The sequence below is a fragment of the Lagenorhynchus albirostris genome, chromosome 13 (genome assembly GCF_949774975.1).
Source record: "Lagenorhynchus albirostris chromosome 13, mLagAlb1.1, whole genome shotgun sequence".
Classification (NCBI taxonomy): Eukaryota; Metazoa; Chordata; class Mammalia; order Artiodactyla; family Delphinidae; genus Lagenorhynchus; species Lagenorhynchus albirostris.
The window spans coordinates 30,537,701-30,557,864 of record NC_083107.1 but is presented as its reverse complement, the minus strand read 5'-3'; the positions used below and the strand labels follow the sequence as shown (position 1 = coordinate 30,557,864).

The following is a 20,164-nucleotide window of genomic DNA, read 5'->3' as shown; positions in this document are numbered from 1 at the left end:
AGCCCCGCGCAGGCGCAGGCCGGCCGGGATCTGGCAAGGCACCGTAGATAGCGCACCCTACCGGCCGCGCGCGGCTCTGCTGCGGATGAGCGGGGCGGGCTTGCGTCGGCTGTTTGAAATCATTACCTACCTACTTCCCGAGGCTGGGAAACGGGGAAAAAAGAAATCCTTGCGAAGCTTGCGCAGGCGTCCTCAAGCAAGCACGAGGGACTCCGCACGCATGCGCGGAACAGTACATTGCTTTTCCCACTTGATAGGTGCTGGGTTTGCACAGCCTGATCCTGCGGAACATCCTAGACCCGCCTATTGCCTCTGGTAGGAACCCGCTTGCCATTCAGGCCCAGTTCAGTGACTGTCTCAAAAGATGCCCTGAAGCACATACCCTGGGAAGGTTCTCGCCTTTCTCTAGCGAGCTGCCTGCTCTTCTCCCATGGGGCCCCTGTGGACCTGGGTTAGGCTGGGTTTGTGGACTCGGTCATGTTGGACCAACAAGCACAGAGAACTCACCTCGTGTGGAGCTGCCTTTTGCTGTATAAGCATGAGTATTGAGTGATTTCCAGAGCAAAGTACAAAAGTTCGTTAGCTATTCTCCAGGATCTTACTGGGGTAAAAAGCTTTCTCTAGGACAGCTGTTCTCAAAATGTGGACTGAGGGCAGCAACCGCATGGGAACACGTGGGAAGTGCAAATTATCACACAGCACGTTAGACCTACTGAATCACAATCTCTGGAGCTAGGGTCCAGTAATCTGCTTTAACAAACCCTCCAGGTGATTCTGATGCAGGCTAACATTTGAGAAGCACTGTTCTAGAAGATATGCACAGAGGACTGGTTTCTGTAAGGGAAACAACACACCTGTTGTCGGACAAGTTGAGACTACATGGAAGGGGAGGCCTCTAAGGGGGTGGGCGGGGCTTCAGGCTGTGGCTGCTCTGGGGCTGGACACGTGAGCCTCCTCTGAGTGCATCTTACATTCTCAAGGCTGCGTGTTGGCTTCTGTCTTTGCTGACCCATTCTAGACCTCAGTGTCATCCATGGCTTTCCCCTTTAATCTCTTCTAGACCTTGAATCAAGTGTGCAATGTGGCTCTTCCACCCAAGAACATACCCCAGTTAGGAACCATCTTGCTGTCTTCAACTTCTCCCTCTCTTATCTGTTCCTTCCCATAAGAAAAATCCTGCCTTGCCCCAAACCACCTTAAAACCACCGCTTTTTCTTCCCCCGGCAAAGTCGAATGGCATAAAAGAGTTGTCTACACTTTCAGTCTCTAGTTTTTCACCTCCCACTCTTCAAACCACTGAAAGCAGCCTTCTGTGTCCCACTGGTGTGGGGAGGGGAGCTGATCTAGTCAAGACCACCCACATCATCCATGTTGCTGAACCTGAAGGATCCTTCTTGGGTTTTACCTTTCTTGACCTCTGGAACGTGGAATGCTAAGGGTCTCTCCCTCCCTTTCGTAATCTGATTCCTTGGCTTCCCTGGCACCACAACTGCCAATTTTTCCTATTATTTTTCTGGTTACTCCTTCTCCTTTCTCCTTTGCAGAATTTCATCTGCCCGCCGCTTAAGTGTTGGTGCTTTGGGGGACCTCATTCCAGGTAGTACTCTTAAGATTTGTGTGTGTGTGTGTGATTAATTGACAAACTTCAATTAATTGACAAACTTCAGGGAGTTATGCCAATTAGCATTTCAGTCAGCCACCAAAATATGTTTCTCTCCCTTGCAAAAACTGGATTAAAAAAATTTGGGAGGGGGTCTTCCCTGGTGGTGCAGTGGTTAAGAATCCGCCTGCCAAGGCAGGGGACACAGGTTCGAGCCCTGGTCCGGGAAGATCCACATGCTGCGGAGCAACTAAGCCCGTGCGCCACAAGTAGTGAAGCCTGTGCGCTATAATTACTGAAGCCTGCACTCCTAGAGCCTGTGCTCCGCAACAAGAGAAGCCACCGCAATGAGAAGACTGCGCACCACAACGAAGAGTAGCCCCCGCTCGCCGCAACTAGAGAAAGCCCACGCGCAGCAACGAAGACCCAACGCGGCCAAAATAAATAAATAAAATAATGCTTTTTTTTTGCCAATTATTGGTCATTTACATTAAGTGGAAAACAAAACTGGTTAGAAACAGCACCTACAGTATGATTCCATTTACGTAAAATAGTTTGTGTCTCTGAGTATGTGCTTGTATGTGTGAGCATAAAGTGTCTGGAAGGCTGACTGCCAGCCTCCTTTCTCTTTCCCCTCCTCTGGCTGTTTTCAGTTCCTTAAATATGTTGAATTATTTCCCACCTAAGGGCCTTTGTATAAATTGTTCCCCCTTCAGGGAATAGTGCAGAAAGCCACAGGCAACCCCAGGCAAGGAAAAGGACCACTGCTTCATGATCCCAAGCCCCTTCCTTGCAAGAGGCAGGTGTAGAAAGAGGAGGAGACTGGTCTTTGAGCCTAACCAAGGGAAAGGAAGAAAGCTCTAAGGCAGATACAAGATGGAAGTTTGAAAGACTTGGCTAGATTTTTTTAATACTTGACAGTAAGATAGAAAATAAGATAGTTTTTAAAGATGAAAGTAACCAGAAAGCAATGGGATTTGCTGAATTTCAATCAAGGAGTGAGGCAGGAAGAACAAAGAGATGACATTTAAGCCCTTTTTCTGATTGTATCTTACTGAACTCATTCTGTTCAAAATACTGGTTGTATATATATATTTTTAACCATTCCCTTTACTACTACTCCAAAGATATCCAGTTCCTCCTCATTCTTAGCAGATTTGACTTCACAGAGAAAAAGATAGAGGCCTTGGTGGTAGCAGTGGTGGCAACTGACTCTCTAAACTATTAAAGCCTTGCACAAGCTCACATACTTATCTCTTTCTGCTGAAGGCATCCAGAATATTCCACTTCAGGAGCTTTGTTTGGAACTACCCTTATCTACCTAAAAGTAGAGCCTCCCAAAAGATTTCAAGTGTTATAAATCCTCTCCCCAGGAGTCTAGCAACCAGGAAAGATGGACTCTTATCACTGAAGAGGAGAGTTGGCTCAGGGATAAGAAATCACCTAAGCAGACATTCTCACAAAGCTATCACATCTCTATTCTCATAAGAAACCATTTATCTTTTCCTAAAAATCATTTGTTTTCTCATAGGTGTCCTTCTCCCCTTCTCCTTCCCCTTCTCCTTCCCTTTGATGGAAGAAATGTTCACATACTGAGGTATGGGGAAGTTATTCTGGCTTATACATGATTTGGCTTGAACTTTATGCTAACTAAAATAGTCTGTCTTATCACCTGTCAACCATATATTGTACACGTACTTTAACCATTGAAAGAATGTTGCCCACCATCCAGTTATATAAAGGGTTAAGTCACAGTCCGTTGCTGTGGCTCACAGTGGGAGCCCTGAAGGGAATTCAGGGGGAAAAAACCAGCCCAGGATAAGGCATTCTGCGTTTTGAATAAACTGGCCCCTAGATAGTTATGATGCAGACCTCAGGAAGAATTTCAATGACCCTAGATTCTTGCATCTTCCCATACATAGAAGGTCAACTAAAATCATTAACTTGAGATCGCTGTTCTTTGTGATTAGCAGTCATCTTTTATCAGGATCTATGCTTGACCAGCCAAAAACATCAGGTATCTCTGGGCTCCTCCCCTACCTCTTCAGAACAGTCTTCTCAGAGCTACTGAGAGGCTGTTTCTCAAGCTATAGTCCTGAGTTTGGCTTGAATAAAACTCTCTTCTATTCTTATTTAGATTGTTTATTGATTATTTTGTTTGTTTGTTTGTTTTTGTTTTTCAGTACTCGGGCCTCTCACTGCCGTGGCCTCTCCCGCTGCGGAGCACAGGCTCCGGACGCGCGGGCTCAGCGGCCATGGCTCACGGGCCCATACGCTCCGCGGCATGTGGGATCCTCCCAGACCGGGGCATGAACCCGCGTCCCCTGCATCGGCAGGCGAACTCTCAACTACTGCGCCACCAGGGAAGCCCTGCTTATTGATTATTTGCAGCAGCACGTTATTAAGATGATATTGGGTTGGACAAAAAATTCGTTCGGGTTTTTCATGAAGCCCGGGTTACGGAAAAACCCGAACGAACTTTTTGGCCAACCCAATATATATAAGCCCCAAATTCTAACTGCCACCATGAGTTATATTTTTCTGTGAATGCCCATGTAAGTATGTGAATAAAAATCTCTTTCCTCTGTAATAAGCTAAAGGGGAAAAGAATTTGAAAAAGAAGAGATACAGGTATATGTATAACTGAATCACTTTGCTATACACCTGAAACTTACACAACGTTGTTAATCAACTATGTTCCAATAAAAAAAAAAACACCTCTTTTCTCTTGCTAATCTATCATTTGGAAGTTTAATTTGCCAGCCCTCAAGAGTTGAACCTAAGAGTGTAGAGAGAAAGCTTTCCTCTCCAACACTGCACTAATCCTACCTCCTTCTTCCCATAGCAGAAGAGGCATGTTTCTTGCTCAAAGCCAGTACCTCCACCTGTGTTCTCAGTCCATCTGCTTCCTTACTCCCCCTCCCAGTCCTTAGGGACTTCACCCAGTTTATTAGTTTTTTAAGTAAAATTTTTGTTCAGAATATATTAGATTTACACAAAATTTGCAAAGATAGTACAGATTGTTTCTGTTTATCCCTTACCCAGTTTTCCCTGTTGATAGCATCTTACATTACCATTATACATTTGCCACAGCTAAGGAACCAGCATTAACCAAACTCCACAGTTTCGCGTTATTCTCTTGGTTAAACTGGGGTTATGGGTTAGGGGGAGGAAGACCATAGAAGGAGGTGCCGTTCTCATCACATCATAGGGTTCGTGTTATCAACATGACCTATCCCTGTTGCTATTAACCTTGATCATCTGGCTGAGGCAGTGTTTGTCAGGTTTTTCCACTGTGAAGTTACTACCTTCTCCTTCCCCTTCCATACACTACTCTTTTTTTTTTTTTGCAGTACACGGGCCTCTCACTGCCGTGGCCTCTCCCATCGCGGAGCACAGGCTCCGGACGCGCAGGCTCAGCGGTCACGGCTCACGGGCCCAGCCACTCCGTGGCACGTGGGATCCTCCCGGACCGGGGCACGAACCCGCATCCCCTGCATTGGCAGGCGGACTCTCAACCACTGTGCCACCAGGGAAGCCCCATACACTACTCTTTGAACGCACAACCCACACTTAAGTTTTGTGGAATTAAGCTCCACTTGGGGAGATGGGAGAGCTAAATAAATTAACTGAAATTCTTCTGTATATGTCTTTTCTTCATTTATTTATTCAGTCATTTTTTATATCAGCATGGGCTCATGGATATTTACTTTATACTTTGTTGTAACCTAATACTATGTTATTTATTTCATTGCTTAAGTTGTTTCAGCTTTGAGCATTGGAAGTTCATTCAGGTTGGGTCTGTGCCCCTGTGATTTTATTTATTATTATTTTTAGCACTCCTTTACTTTCCAGCACTACAGATGCTCCTGCTTCATTTTGTATATTTCCTGCTCCAGCCCTAGAATCTGCAACTTCTCCATGGAGCCCTGCTTCCATGGAGAAATTCCATTAGAGAATGGTTTTTAGAAACGAAGATCTGGGTGCTGGGTGTGCTTACTGTCCATTTACTTTTCATTTTGTTATTCCTTCATCTTCATCTGCTCCCTCTCTACAGATTGTTTCTCCTTAGCTGCTGGCATACAGACATATTCAAGTGTTTCCCTCATTAATCCTTCTTTATCCATGTTCCCCACTGGCAAGCTCCCTAGATCTCTCTTCATTTCTGTTCGAGCTCTTAGCATGGTCACATTTTATATGAATTTGAAAGTGCTATATGAAAGATTAGTAAAGTCTCAACTTGTGTGCAAAATATAAAATAAACACAAATATAAAAAACTGTCAGGTAAAGCACAATTTCAGGTGGGCTGAGGGAATTGTGATATTACCACATGTTGGTGCCACTAAAGCTGGTGAATCAAACAGAAATAGCTAACACTGATTGAGCACTTAAAGTGGGCCATTTTCTAAGCACACCTCATAGCAATCTATATCATGGGCATTTAATGTTATCCCCATTTTACAGATGAAGAAACTGAGTCCCTTAGAAGTTCAGTAATGTTTCAAGATTACACAGCTAGGAAATGATGGACAAGGGATCAATTTCCTATGCAATGTATTTCCATTTTATTGTAATTATATTCATTGGAATCCAGCCTTTTCTATATACATTTTACAATGGAGATTTATTCGTCAATTTTTAGTTCATTTCAAATTTTACCAACGGTTTCTACTACTGAGTTCTCTTGTGTCCACTATACCTACTAAATTCAAATTTCCCGAATCAAAATTTTGATTTAAAGTGTCAAGATTTCAGTCTTTCATCAATTTTTGATGTGCAGTTTTAGCTGTTTTGAATTTTACTTGAATATGTCTACCAGTAGTATTCATTATAAACTGAGAAAAGGCTGACAGTTTATGTTTAATTTTTGATTACTCTAAGAGAAAATTGTGATCCATTCCTCTCAGATAACGTAAGGTTTCTCTAAAGAGTGAAAAATAAAATATGTCCTTGAGGTCAAAAGGTCCTGCTCAAAAACAGGATGAGGCATGGGAGATCTGGTAGAACTACTAATTTCACAATACCTGACTTTAAGAATTCCACATATAGCAATGGCATTGGTCCCAAATCTCAGCACTGGACTACTGGGCTGCCTTCTGAAGGGAATACTTGGAGTCCTTTGGGCCTCTGGGCTAAGCTTACATAAAAGCAGGTTGAAGAAGTACTTGGTCTCCTTCCTTGTAGGCTGACATACTTCAATATGAGGAAAGATAAACTCAAGGAAAAAACATATGATGTAAGGGGAAAGATCTTTATCTTCAAATACAGAGAAACAGGTCTAAACCATTTATTCTTGGCTTTTCCCTGGGTCTCGCTCTGGTTCCTTCCACTTGGTTCTAACCTAGGGGACAACCCAAGGGTACCTCCTCCCTGGCTGGTCTCTTACCAACCAGTCTCAGGGCTGGCAAAAGTGAGTCATCAAAGGCTGTATGCAGAGAGACCACCCCAGGGGAGCTGGAGCTTCTAATTCTGGCTCTCCCTACAATTAAGGCAGAGGTAAGTCACCACAGGTAAGCTCTGTCCACCTCTGCAGAAGGCTTCTCCTGCATCTCAGTGGGAGTGATGCATCTGAAAGGGTTTCCCCCAGAACAGTCTGAGTCACGGATAAGGAAGACTACTTTTGGCTAATGAGAACTTGAAATAGAAAAAACATAAGAACTTCACATTGTAGAACTAGGTAGGGCACATATTTAAAGATAGATAGATGAATCAGATCTTAAATAAATCTTCAGAAAAAGTAGGCAACTCTGGCTTTATTCATGCATCTTATACTAGAGCTCTTTGGATCCCTGGATCTTCTTTGAACACCATGTCTGTGAACTCAGCCCATTACCAATTCTCCCTGAATCACGGATGTCAAGCTCATTAAAGCTTTGTTATTTTCTCAGATTTGGAAAGGACATAGGCAGGCAGGTTTCCCCACAGTATGGATTTAAAAATTTTTAGGTATAATCCACTTCCACTAAAGATTTCTCTCTTTAGTTTCTTATGGTCTCTCTTTAGGGATTTTTTTTTTTTTTGGAAGACTGCATATTAATGCAGGTCACATTCAGATAACACATTTTAGAAGTTCACAGGAAACTTTACATTGCAGGGAGCTCTGTGATTTTCCCAGCTCAGTCCTTATAGCTCCATTATCTTGTATTATTTCATTTATGCCTCCACAAACATCTAGATGAAAAGCAGGTCTCAGGAAGTAACAATGCCAGCATTGGAAACCAACCAACAAAACAACCAACCAATCAACCAACCAACCAAGAGTTGCTCTTTGAAACTTAAAAATGTAGAGCTAGGCTTGGTACTAAGTGAAAGGTGCTTATGGAGTCCTTCAATCCTAGGAAGATCTGACTTAAGAAATAATACAAAGTGTAAATCATTTATTTTAATTAGGTCCATTTTAATAAAGTGTACAGGAGTTTACAACTCAAACAAGTATTCATAAAAACTATCAGATACATAAGATAGCTCACACAAAGGGTGCAATAACATAAACCCAAGAGTCTGCAAAAAAGAGGTATTGCAAGAACTGTTAAGATTAACTCTATAAATGTTTTTTCCCTTTCTCATGTTCACAGACCTTGAGATTGTATGCACATATTGTTTCCTGAGGTCTGATGACCTCAACACTCCTTACAGCTGGGTCGACCTCCTCATTCAGTCAACTCAAAATATAGTCAGTAGGAGTTCGTTCACCTCTTCTGCTTGGAACGAGCACGGTCCTTGGCCTTTATTCCATTCCTATCCCCTAACAAATGACGTTAAATATTCCCTCTTTCAAAGTAACATATTGCAGGCCTTGTAGTATTCTGCTCACTACTGCCCTCCCAATACCACACATGAGAGTTTAGGTCAAACCCTACTGAGTTTTATCCTTGTGGATGAGAAGAGCGTGCTTACTGTGGAAATGAGTCTAAGGCAATGGCTGCTTTCTCTCACCGTTGTCCAGTACAACTCCAGTTCTAACTCGGTAGGCTAACGGAACTGAATTTACTCATTTCAAATACCTACTGTCACCTCTTGGTATTCTTTGGATGCCTTCATTAGGAGGTCTTCAACACCATGGCAGAAAGCATGAGGATACACACACACACTCCAATCACACTCCTCAAACAGGAGTCTTTGGTGGACTCAGATACAACTGACTCGCCATTTCAGAGTGGGAGGGTGATATTGTCTTCTCTCACTCCCAAAATCTCACTTTAACTGACATTGGTAAAAAAACCACTTCTGTAATTCCTTACCAAAAGGAATCACATAGATCCCTCTAACACGTATATATGGTTCTATTAAATGCAATGTAGATGACATTGACTTAATTTCAAGAAAAAAACATTGTTATTATAAACTCAAAACACTGTTTCACTCATACTGAGATTGCAGAGAAGTAACTCAGACTAAATTTCTTATGGAATTACAAGTTACAGGAATACTGGACTAAGCCACCAGTGTGCTGGTTAACATTTAGCCTCTTTTTTTTGGCTTGTGGGATCTTAGTTCCCTGACCAGGGATCGAACCTGGGCCCACGGGAGTGAAAGCACAGAGTCTTAACCACTGGACCACCAGGGAATTTCCCCATTTAGCCCTTTTTACAAGCTACCCCGGAGTCCCTTCAAACATAAACTTGCCCCTGCATTCTAGGGCACTCTGGGCCTGTGTTAGATCAAGGCAGAGAGCATGAGGTTTCTGGGCTGTCTCCAGAGTGAGGCTGGGCTTCTGCCAACCTTCCTTCATCCTTTCTTCTAGTCCCTAAGAAAAGGGGAAGGTGAGCCATTTCACTCTTATTTGGAATTATTCCAGTGTGGTGAGATTATCACAGGCTAGGCTAAAATTTAAGAAAAAACTGTTTACAGTAACAAGGGAGGCAAATAAAAATTAGCATGATCATTCATTCAGTCATACCTCTCACTCCCCACTTATTGGTACGATTATAATAGGGGAATGTCAAGTGAGGAAATGAACAAGGAAGGTGAGCCAGGAAGACTTGCAGGGGTAGAGAAAAAGCAGGAAAGACCTGTGGCTGGCAGTTTAAAGATGGGATCTGGGCATCACATGTGGGAGGCCTGTTTCCTAATAAAGGTCAAGGTGCAAATGAGGCTGGTAGGACCAGGAAGTCAGAGAGCAAGATGGCGTCCTGGCAATCAAGACACTGCCAGTGTGGATTCCCACATCGAAGCTGAGCAGCTAGTTGTTTTCACAGCCTAGCAAATTTATCTTGTAGCAAAAGAACACAAAAACAATTCCCAGCCAGATACTTTTTATTTTCAAGCATTTTGAAATCCTCCTTAAGTGAACTTCACAAGTTTGCAAGTGTTCTGGTGGTTAAAACAAACAAAACCAACCAACAAACAAGTAGTCGACAGTCACCGGAAAAAGCAAGAATTTAAATTTACATGATTACATTTAAAATCTTCATGTTTACTCCAGAAAGCAGGATTGGAGGATTAGAACTCAGGGATGGCTGTGGGCATTTACAAGGAGCTCTTGCCTCCTTACAAGCTGTGGTCTCTTCAGAGGCTCTCCTATGTACCTTTCATCAGAATAATCTGGGTTCCAAATTTCTCATAGAAAACTGCATCTGTGTGACCAGCAGCAATTCCGAACTTGACTGGCCTGTGTTCTCCAATTTTAATTCCAAACACACAGCAGAGAATAACATCTTTCTTTATTAAAGGGACCCAAGGGACTCCATTTTAGGTAGTATCCTTCCTGCTAAAGAGTGAGTTGGATCTCACCTTTCTCTAGTTTCCTATAATAAAATTTCCTATTTGATAGGATGCATACATACTATATAACCTATGTTTTGACAACTTCCTTAGGGAAGCAAATACAGCATGATCGAATTTCTATTGTCAGAATCACTCTGGTGATTACACCTATTTTAAAGAAAACTGAAATCCGCTACTTTTTGAGTCAGCGAAATGTCCACCAAATAGTTGAAAACATTGATGTACGTGTATTCTAAAACTTACTAAATAATGGGTCAATAAGATACTGGTGTTTTTCTTGACAGTTCACAAAGGTTGCCAGGTTAAACTCAGACCTAACATGGGCGAGTGAATACATATATACCAGTCCACACATATGAAATTTTCAACTCAACAATGAGTGGGCCCAAAACGAAATGGAGTTTGTGACCTAGATTTCTTTGGGTCCTGCTCTGCATCTGCTTCAAGCGTCAGATTTTGTTCATTCCATTTTCCAATCTAACCAGGATTTGGAGCTAAAGGGTTATCTGTGTGTGAACCCAAGAAACAGACATGCTAAATATTTTTCACCACACGTAAGATAACTTCATGAATTCAATAGTGCCTGTTAGTCCATTAGTGTGGATCCTTTAAGAGTTCATTAGTGCATGCCGCGGGTCAATGCTTTATGTCTAAATGTACCCTGGCTCATTGTGCTCCACTGAAATGAAAGGTCACAGGTTCCTGCATTCTGTATATGTGTAAAGCAAGTAACACGTAAAACAAACTAAAACAAGTAATGCAGTATTTTGTTGACTATATGTTTTCTTTTTCTCCTTAGTGTTAACCTAAGGCAGTAGTTGTTGGAAACATGCATTCGCTACTAATTCAAAGCGCCCTGAGCACTCCTGATTCCCTTAAAACGAAAATTTTCCAGATTTCCAGATTCAGGATGGACTCTGGCAAGAACATTTTATCTTTATTATTTTTTAATTTTTTGGCCACGCCGTGCAGCATGCGGGATCTTAGTTCCCTGACCAGGGATTGAACCCATGCCTCCTGCACTGGGAGTGTGGAGTCCTAACCGCTGGACCGCCAGGGAAGCCCCAAGAACATTGTGTCTTTACATGATGCATTTACTCTATATGATCCAGAGAAGATCAGCGCAGAGTTCACTAGTTATTAACTAATAATTAATGTAATCCGATAGTCCTAAAATTTTCATGCATCATTCAGTAAGAACACCACAAAAGTAATCTGCAAGTGTTTATATTCATTTCTTGTTCACAAAAGGTATTTAGAGTCTCCAGCCATCATAGGTCTCCAGTGAGAATAAAAAAGGATTACAAGCACAGCTTGACAAATGATTCAATTATGTAATAAAATGACCAAGATTTTATTGATTTTCACCTTGAGAACTAAAATGATCGGAAGGGGAGTGATCAAATAACCAAAGGAAAAGTCATTTTGCAGGGCTGTTACAGAGGTAATCCTGAACACCTCTGGTGAATTAGAATGACCTTCTGCTTTAAGAGTTTCTGGGGTGAGAACTCTCCTTGAATATTCCCATCCTTTTCACTCCTGCACGTGAAGGCTTTAATTGATAAAGGCAAGGGAAGAGCTTGGGGTGCTAAGTTCCACACCTGTTAGCCAAAACTATTCAAATAGAAAGATGATTCTACATCCACTGTTACACAGAAAATTCAGAAATGATCATTGGGAGAAAAGCCCAACGAACATTTAACATCCATAAAAGTGAAGGACCAGCACTGCTGAAACCTCAGTTGGAAAATCATTGCTAGGAGCCCTGATCCAGTACCTATTATTTACATTTATCTTTTAACCTGGACAGCTGAAATAGGTGGAGACTAAACTAGAAAATGTCTTGAAAAGTGTCTGTTCATATTTTACTGCCAAGATCCCTGAACTTCAAATTTAAAAGTGTGACACTTAACTGCAGTTGAGTTTGGCATTCAGGCTTGATTCTTGGACAAATTTCCCATAATCCTTAATTCATTAATCTGGGTTGGTAAGCAACTCTCCCAACATCTCCAGCTAATGGAGAAATCACTAACATTTACTACAAGTCACAGGAAGCTTTCAAGTTGAAATAGGAAATTGAACATCTTCAGCAGAAGTCTTCCCACTGAGACATAAGTTTCATTTTAAGGCACTAATAATAAAGGGTATGAAAACAGCCAAGAATAAGTCAGATCTTTCCAGAAACACAAGACATTTCAAAAACACAAGTGAGGCACCTATCTGACCTACTTTAGCATCCAAGGGGACAGAGAGAACTGAAAGGTTTTCATGGCTGGCTGGTTCAGCTCTTTTCCTTTCTCCCAAACTTATTTACATGTCTCAGATTTCTATTTCCTCAAGAAGCAGTAGACAAAGGTGACAAGGATGTGGAAAAACAAACAAGCAAATCTAGTTTGTAGCCTAGTCTCATGATTAATTAATTTCCTATTGACAGCATGGAGTGCTCAGACCTAAGGTTTTTAAGTACTTTTTAAAATTACTTAGACCACAAACCCAGTGTTTGGAACTGTAACATTGTGCTCTTTTCTATTGTTCTGAGGGGGAACTGTATAAGGATAATTAATTTTTCAAGGCTGTGTAAATGGAATTTGTTCACAGCAAATTCTAGAGGGAAAAAAAAATCTACTTAGAAACTTCAGTTCCAACAGGATTTTCCTATACATTCCAATGAATTCAATTTTGCCATGAGAAAAGAACTCAATAAAAACAGGGTTCAAGTCAGTTAGGTCAGGAGACCAATGTCAGCAAATGAGTGATTGTGGAGGTACGCGAGGTGGGACAGGGTTTAGCTAAAGGAAGAATGTTTCCTGTGCACACAGACATGCACACACATAGCTGTGCGCTCACACGAATTTTTCAAGTGTGCACATGGGGAAGGCTCAACACTATTAGACATGAGCATAGATATCTGTTTGCATTTCTGCAAAGGAAAGGATCTGACACACGTCACACACCCACAGACACTCATGCACGAGGACCAGTGTGGCTTGCACAGACTCAGATCCAGAGAATCCTTCTAGAGCTGCCGGCTTCACAGGAATGATTAGTATCTGCGGGATTACACTTCCTTTTGATGTGCAGAATTTTTATCTGGTTTTCTTTCCTGAAATATACCCTTTTCAAGAGTACGAAACCAAGTCCGGGAAGAACTCATCTTGATTCCTTGATAGACATGACTCAGAACAGGAACTACAGGAGTCAAACTAGCAATAACATGGCCCCTTTGGGAAGTTATTTCTGGATTTACTGGGAAGTAGTTCTAGACTTAAACAGTTTCTAGGCAAACAACAAAAAGCAGAGCTCTGGGTGGAGGTGGAGATGGAAATGCCTATAAGTCCAGAAATCAATATAAACAAAAGAATTGAGCATAACTTAAAGGAGTTTCAACTAAGTTATCACCTCGACTGAGTTTGCTGACTGAAGAATTCCTGCTGACTCATGGAACTGAAAGATAATAATTGATATGTCAATATTTCTTCTTAGGAAGGCTCAGCTGGGAGTGATGTGGTGGGTACTAAGGGTGGGGTAGAGACAGAGGCCTAAGGCTCAGGTATGGCTCCTAAGGTTTCTGCTTGCCTGATTTCGAAGGAAAGGGTGCTAAAGCAAAAGGATCAGCAGCTGGCAGCTCCGTAGTCCTGGAGGAAAGGGATGTGATGGAAACAGAGCCAGCTATCGACTGCTTATTGGTTTGCGAAACAATTTTGTAGGCAGCGATGGGCTGGGCCTCTGGACTTGGCTCATCTTCTGGGCTATAGTGACGGGAATATTTGGATAAAGACTGGGGGCGGAATGGTTTGCCAGCCACGGGGCCTGAGACAGATTCTTTCTGGGGCTGAGGTCCTTTGTTTCTGTCATTAGGATGGGCGCCAGATTCCAGAGAGGTGCCCCTGGGAGAGACGCTGTCAAGATGGTCTGCTGCTTGTACAGGATGGGAGGGGTGGTTAGACGGTTGGGCAAAACCAGCCATGGAATACTGAGCTCGGACAGAGGGATGCACGGCTCGATCAAGGCCCGGGAGCAGAGGGATGTCATTGGTCTGACGGAGGAGACCGGGCTGCGCAGGAGACTCCGGGGAGGCGCTCTGGGCAACGGTTAACTCCTCCATGCTTTTCTTCTTAGTGAAAGGAGCTCTCAAGAACACGTCCGCCTCCTCTGGCTGGGAAGGAGCCACGCTGCCCTTGCAGACAAATGGGGCTTTGGTGAAAATGTCCACGTCATCCGCGGGAACCCTCGAGCTCCTGAAGGGAGCAGTGGCGAAAACATCTGGCTCACCGAGTCCATCAGCGGTTGGCTGCGTGAGGGCTCCGAACTGGTTCTTTCTTCCACCTTGCGCTGCCTTGGCTTGCTCAGGAGAGACTTCTGGCTGACTGAAGGGAGTGGTTCCTCCCAGCTTCCCCTGCGGAGGCCTGCAGCTCTCATCCTCTTCTGACGACTCCAAGAGGAGAGGTCGAGACCCACTGCAGTCCAGCATGTCCCCCTCGAGGTCGGTCCCTTCCTCTTCACTGCTGTGGAACGAGCTGTTGCTGGAAGGGCCATCTCGGGCCAAGTAGTCATATTCTAAATTGTTCTGAGTTTTCATTCCAGGTACTCTGGAGGGGTCTGGATACAGGGGAAGGTCTTTAAAACCCGTTGATTCTTTAAAGTGCTCTACAGTTATTACAGGATAGGGATTGGGCTCTCTCTGGATACCTAGAAAAGCACAAAACGCAGAATTAATGCAGAGGTCCATTCAACTCTCCTTGGAACATTTAATGGTCAACCCGTGGCAGAAACATTGTGGAACCAAATAATAGATGTTGAAAATGGAAAAGGAAAAACAGAAAAAGAAAAGTCAGGCAAGGAAACTGCACACAAACTGGAACACAACCAATCACGGTCTCACATTTCGGAACACGATAGGCACGATGTGCAGGAAAGGAGATGAAGATGTTAGGCACAAAGACATTCAGCGTAACTATGCAATGCTCCTACGCACGGGGCCAGGCACTGACACCTGCTCTACCTGGTGCTGGCTCAGGATGGAATGAAAACAAACCCAGTCACTCATCTCCACATCCACCATGACAGTTCTGGCTGATGCAGAAATACTGTCTGGGGACAAACTCAAATCAGATGCGATATGTGGTCATCTGCTCCACACTGCCTGTAACTGAGGATGGAACCTCCCCGCCCCCCCCCCCCCCCGCCAAAGCAGGAGAACGTGGCTGCTTGATAAATGCAAAATTACTTGATGATTTACATCATAAGCACTATTCAAAGAGCACAAGAGTGCCTCAAATATGAATACTGAAGGCACTTTCTAAGGGGAGGAGACATAATCAAAATCATATTAAATCAATCACCTTCAGCTAGAGTTGCCCTGGAATTTTGTTTTCAGTCTTCTAAGTTAGCAAAGATCTCCTCTGCTTAAATGAATCCATCATAAAGTTCTTTAAGCAGAAGGAGTAAAATGCACAGGTAATTACAGAAGTATTTGCAAACTCTAATAAACGAATCTATTTTTATCTAGGTAGAGGTGCCTCAGGGTGCTCTGGCTTTTAAAATCAAATAGACAATTATCAGAATGCAAGAGAGCTTACCTTCCAAGAAATATTAGCAGGTTGGAAGTATGTCATTGGGCACATGTTAGCAAGAGGGCAGGAAAAAGGCATATGTAACTAAGCGAGAAGAATCCAGAGAAAAGCGTGGCTGGGGGTAGAGATATCATGTCATCATGGGTTTCCCAACCCACCAGGGTAAGAAATTACAGGTACCATGATTTGGACTCTTATAGATGACTCAGAACCTCTGTACAGCGGAAATTCAATCATCCCCTCCCCACGTTACCCTCTCCCCTTCTAAGCAAACCATTAGGTAGTAGAAACTTCTGCTAACAATTTTCCCCTGCTAAAGTTTCTGCTTGAATTAATCACACAGAACACAGCAGAAGCAGCATCAAAATCAATTTATTGGGAAACCAGTTACTTAGAGGCATTACATTGTAAAGAGATGTAGAGAGAGATCTGAACATTTTAGAAGACACTGTACAAAAATACTATGTTTCTCTGAATCCTGTAACTTTTTAGCAGTGCTTCTTTTTAAACAGTTCTGACCTTAAATATTGTTTTCAGAAACAAAAAAGGTGGGTCCCCCCCACCCCGCCACCATTTTTATTTCTCTTTCTAGAACTCTGAATGTATTTGGTGAATTCCAAATTACAGAGTCTTTAAGTTAAATTCTGTACTGGTGCCAAATGGCTTTCTGAATAGTATATGAAGAGGATAAATGTTTCCTTGCATTATAACTTTAGTATGTGCACCCATATGGTGATAGGAAAGCGTTAGTCAGGGGACAGGAAATAAACGGAACACCTTCTCCTTTGCAATATATGTGGAAAGACATAATTCTAATCTCTCAGGCAAGTATATCGATGTGAGATCTGTCACAGTGATTCCCAGATGATGATGTCTGTGGGGAAATTCAAATGAAATGGGGCAGAGAAGTTTTCCAAGATAAGATTTGCTGAGCAAAGTGGTACGAATGGCCCCCAAAACTCCTTGAACCGCTTTCTAACACAGTTATCAGTTGGACAGTTTTTAGTTCCCAAAATTAAGTCATGACTTCTCATCTTCCAAAACCACCCTAGAAGCTGATGTGGTTCTGTGGGAGAGCAAAATATCTCTTAGGAGAAAACTGGCAAATTGAGTCATGACCAACTCTGGCCACCATGGGAACCAATAATGAAAATGAGCACTCGTTTGACTGAAGCTAGTGCTCTGGGGAAATTTAAATGGAACGTAGTCAAATCAAATTGTGTGCATAGACCTCCAAAAAGCAGCTACCTATAGAATGCAGGGCATCTCGGATGCCTGCAGTGTTAGAGTACATTGTGAGAGCTGTAAAGTACCAAGTAGGGGTACCCACGTGTAGAGTCAGACAGGCTAGAAGGGCATTCCTAACCTATCTAAATTACTTACGTTAAAAGTGAGTTCTTGGTCAACTGTAAATCTGCCAACTCAGAGCATATTCTATGACCTTCATGATGAATAGGAAAAATCACACCTAAAATTGCGACAACTTTTAAAAATTTATATAGTCACAAAAATACTATAATATCAAGTTTGAAAGGAGAACTAGTCTCCAGTCCTTCAAAACAAGGCCAGACCTATTCCATCTCTCTCTTTGAACATGAATCTGCTCTATAGGATTGGAAAAGCACCTTTAAAGGATTTTCCCTTGAAGGCCAGATCTCTTAACCTTTCCATTCTTTTTAGAGGAGGTGCAGTATGACCAAGGCTGAGAGCAACCACCCTTTGTAACCCTCCAAGCCTGGCGTTCTGGAGAACAAAGACACGCAGTGGGTATGGGGCACGCAGACATCCACATTCCCTCAAGGAATTCTGGTGGTGGCAGCACAAGAAACAAAGCAGTCAAGAGAAGGACAGAGTCTAAATAACTGTAAACAGAAGATAGACATTAAATATTGTTGGCAGTTAGAGGGTTTTTTTTTTTGAATATGCGTGTGTTATTGCAGGGAGGGAAAGCATGTATTTTCAGGGTGAACAGTCCTTGTATATGAATATAGCCTTGTACTGTCAGAAAAACATGTTGGAAGCAGTCTGCCTACTAGCAATGAAAGATTTATACTAATTTAACCTCAGTGCCTTGGCCCAGTTCCTTTGGAAACCAACGGCATGCAGAGCAGATGCCCTGTGACCAGAAAACTCAATAAAGCTAGCCAGTTGTTCTTGGGGTAGGGGTGGGGAGTGATGGGGGGGCGTTGGGGGTCTCCCTTATCAAGCATAAGGGTCTTCCTTATCAGGAAGCTTAAGGTAGGGCATTTTGTTCTAATTTCCTCAAATTAAGTCATGTCTCTTTTCATTTTGCTTTAGCACACTAAATTAAGCAAGAAGTCAAAACACACTTCTTTTTCTTGCTCTGATGTAGGACTGTGTGCCAGGTTAAGGTTAAGCACACTTTTTGACACTTCCACTAGGAATAACTCCGTTTTAGTCTATTTTGAGGCTGCAAATTAATGTCGATTTCAGTAAGAGCTTATATGCTTCAGAAAGAAGGCATCCTCAAACGTATCTGATGCTTTGGCAACTATCCTCACCAATTCCCTATTAATTTCCAAAGCAACCCAAAGTGCTGAATAATTTAGAATAGGTTTACCCTGGAAATTTTATCTGATGGACAGTGAGGGCCGTGTTTCCTAAAAAAGAATGAAAATCTGAAGACTTAAATTGCAGGCTGGATATTCCTGAGTGCAATATATCATGTGTGACCAGAATTTTACTTTCTCCCATACTATAAAGAGAAATAACAGTTATAGGGAGTGTCAAAGACATAATTCTTGCCCCAAACTGAAGGTGAAATCTTGGAGTATTGGGAAACCTTCTCGTATAGTTAGCAACTAGAAAGCAAAATACCCTTTACAAGAACTTCAGAAATGTAGCACCAAATGAAATTCACACTCTCAGAGCTGAATCAGGGAATCAGGAGATGTACATCAAACTAATAATTTCCATGACCTTTTGCTTAGATAATAAAATTAAGCACTGGGTTCTACCATATGCTGTGGAGTTGCATTAAAACCCACGCCTGGCGAATAAGATATCTGATGGGGGACAACACTGGCTAGAGACGCTGGGTCTCTCAAGCCAACAGAGCAATTAAACGAGAGAGATTTCTCCCTGGGCATAAAACTGCCGTTGCCAACATAAAATGTTTAATTAAATTGGCCTGGGTACATTAAAGATTAAATTAGAGGAGGGTAGCTGCAAATCTGTGCTCCCTTTTACAGCTCCATGTCTGGTCATATCAAATGCAGGCTCACAGGGGTTTTACTCTCTATGACCGCAGATGAAGTCGGGGTAGCCATGACTCATTAAAATGTCCTCTGCACGTCTCTCATACGTGTCTGCACTTTCCTTGTGCACAGGTGCTTATGGTCACTCAACAATGTGTTTAAATCCTTTTTGCAAAAGTGGGTTTTCAGATCAGGAAAAGAGCAGCTACTGTAAGTTATTTATTTATAGCTCTGAACATCATGCTCCTGTTTTAACAGATAAAAGTCTTTATTTTCCTGTATGTTTACATAAGAAACTTGTTTACAGACTTGTTTTTTATACAATACTTGTGTAGCAAAGTTCAAATTTCACATTTTTGTGTATAAGATAGCTTCATGTACCTCTGTTTGCTTTGTCTTCTTGGGAGGACAGGATAAAGGTCTGTGGTGAATACACATCCGTGTGATGATGTGTCGCGTGTGCGACAGGGCAGAGAATACTCCTAGGGCAAGACTACATCAGAGTGGGAACCAGGAAGATATCTTCCATTCTAGCAACTACCATGCTGCTGCACAGATCAGCATTGTCCAAAGAACCTCTCTCCCCCATCACAGTGAAAGGAAACCCAAGAGAAACAAAATAGTATCTTGTTACAGATTATTTGAAATGGAGGCCATCTGGGATTCATTCTGACTCAAGAAATCCAAGCACATCCAACTCTAGGAACATTACTAGTGGGGAAAAGGAAAAGGCTAATAACTTTGTGCTGGTAAAATTACAGTCTCTTGAGAGGAATAAAAGATGGCTTTGTAATATGTGGAGCGTTTCAGTAAAGGTACCATTTTAAGTATCCATCTAATAGTTTCTCTGTTCTGCCTGGCAGCCTCTAATCTGCTTAATTCAGTACTTTGGGCAATCCTGTCATTTTTATCCCCAAAGTCTAAGTTCATGGCTACAGAATCCTGAATCTTACAGACTGAGAAAGCTAAGACTCCTGGAACTATAGACAAACATCGGCATGGGAGACTTTATTTTGGCCGAAGTTCTCTACAATGTGCATCTGTT

The 20,164-nt window shown here is 42.4% G+C and overlaps 1 protein-coding gene across 1 annotated transcript in view; it reads right to left on the bottom strand.

The window, feature by feature from the left end:
- Positions 1 to 7,977: 7,977 nt before the first annotated feature.
- Positions 7,978 to 20,164, bottom strand: part of AAK1 (AP2 associated kinase 1) — a 174,109-nt gene continuing 161,922 nt past the window's right edge. Inside the window, exon 22 of the mRNA XM_060170090.1 lies at positions 7,978 to 15,017. Coding sequence (XP_060026073.1) covers positions 13,888 to 15,017 — 1,130 coding nt within the window. The 3' untranslated portion in view covers positions 7,978 to 13,887. The remainder of the gene's footprint in view (positions 15,018 to 20,164) is intronic.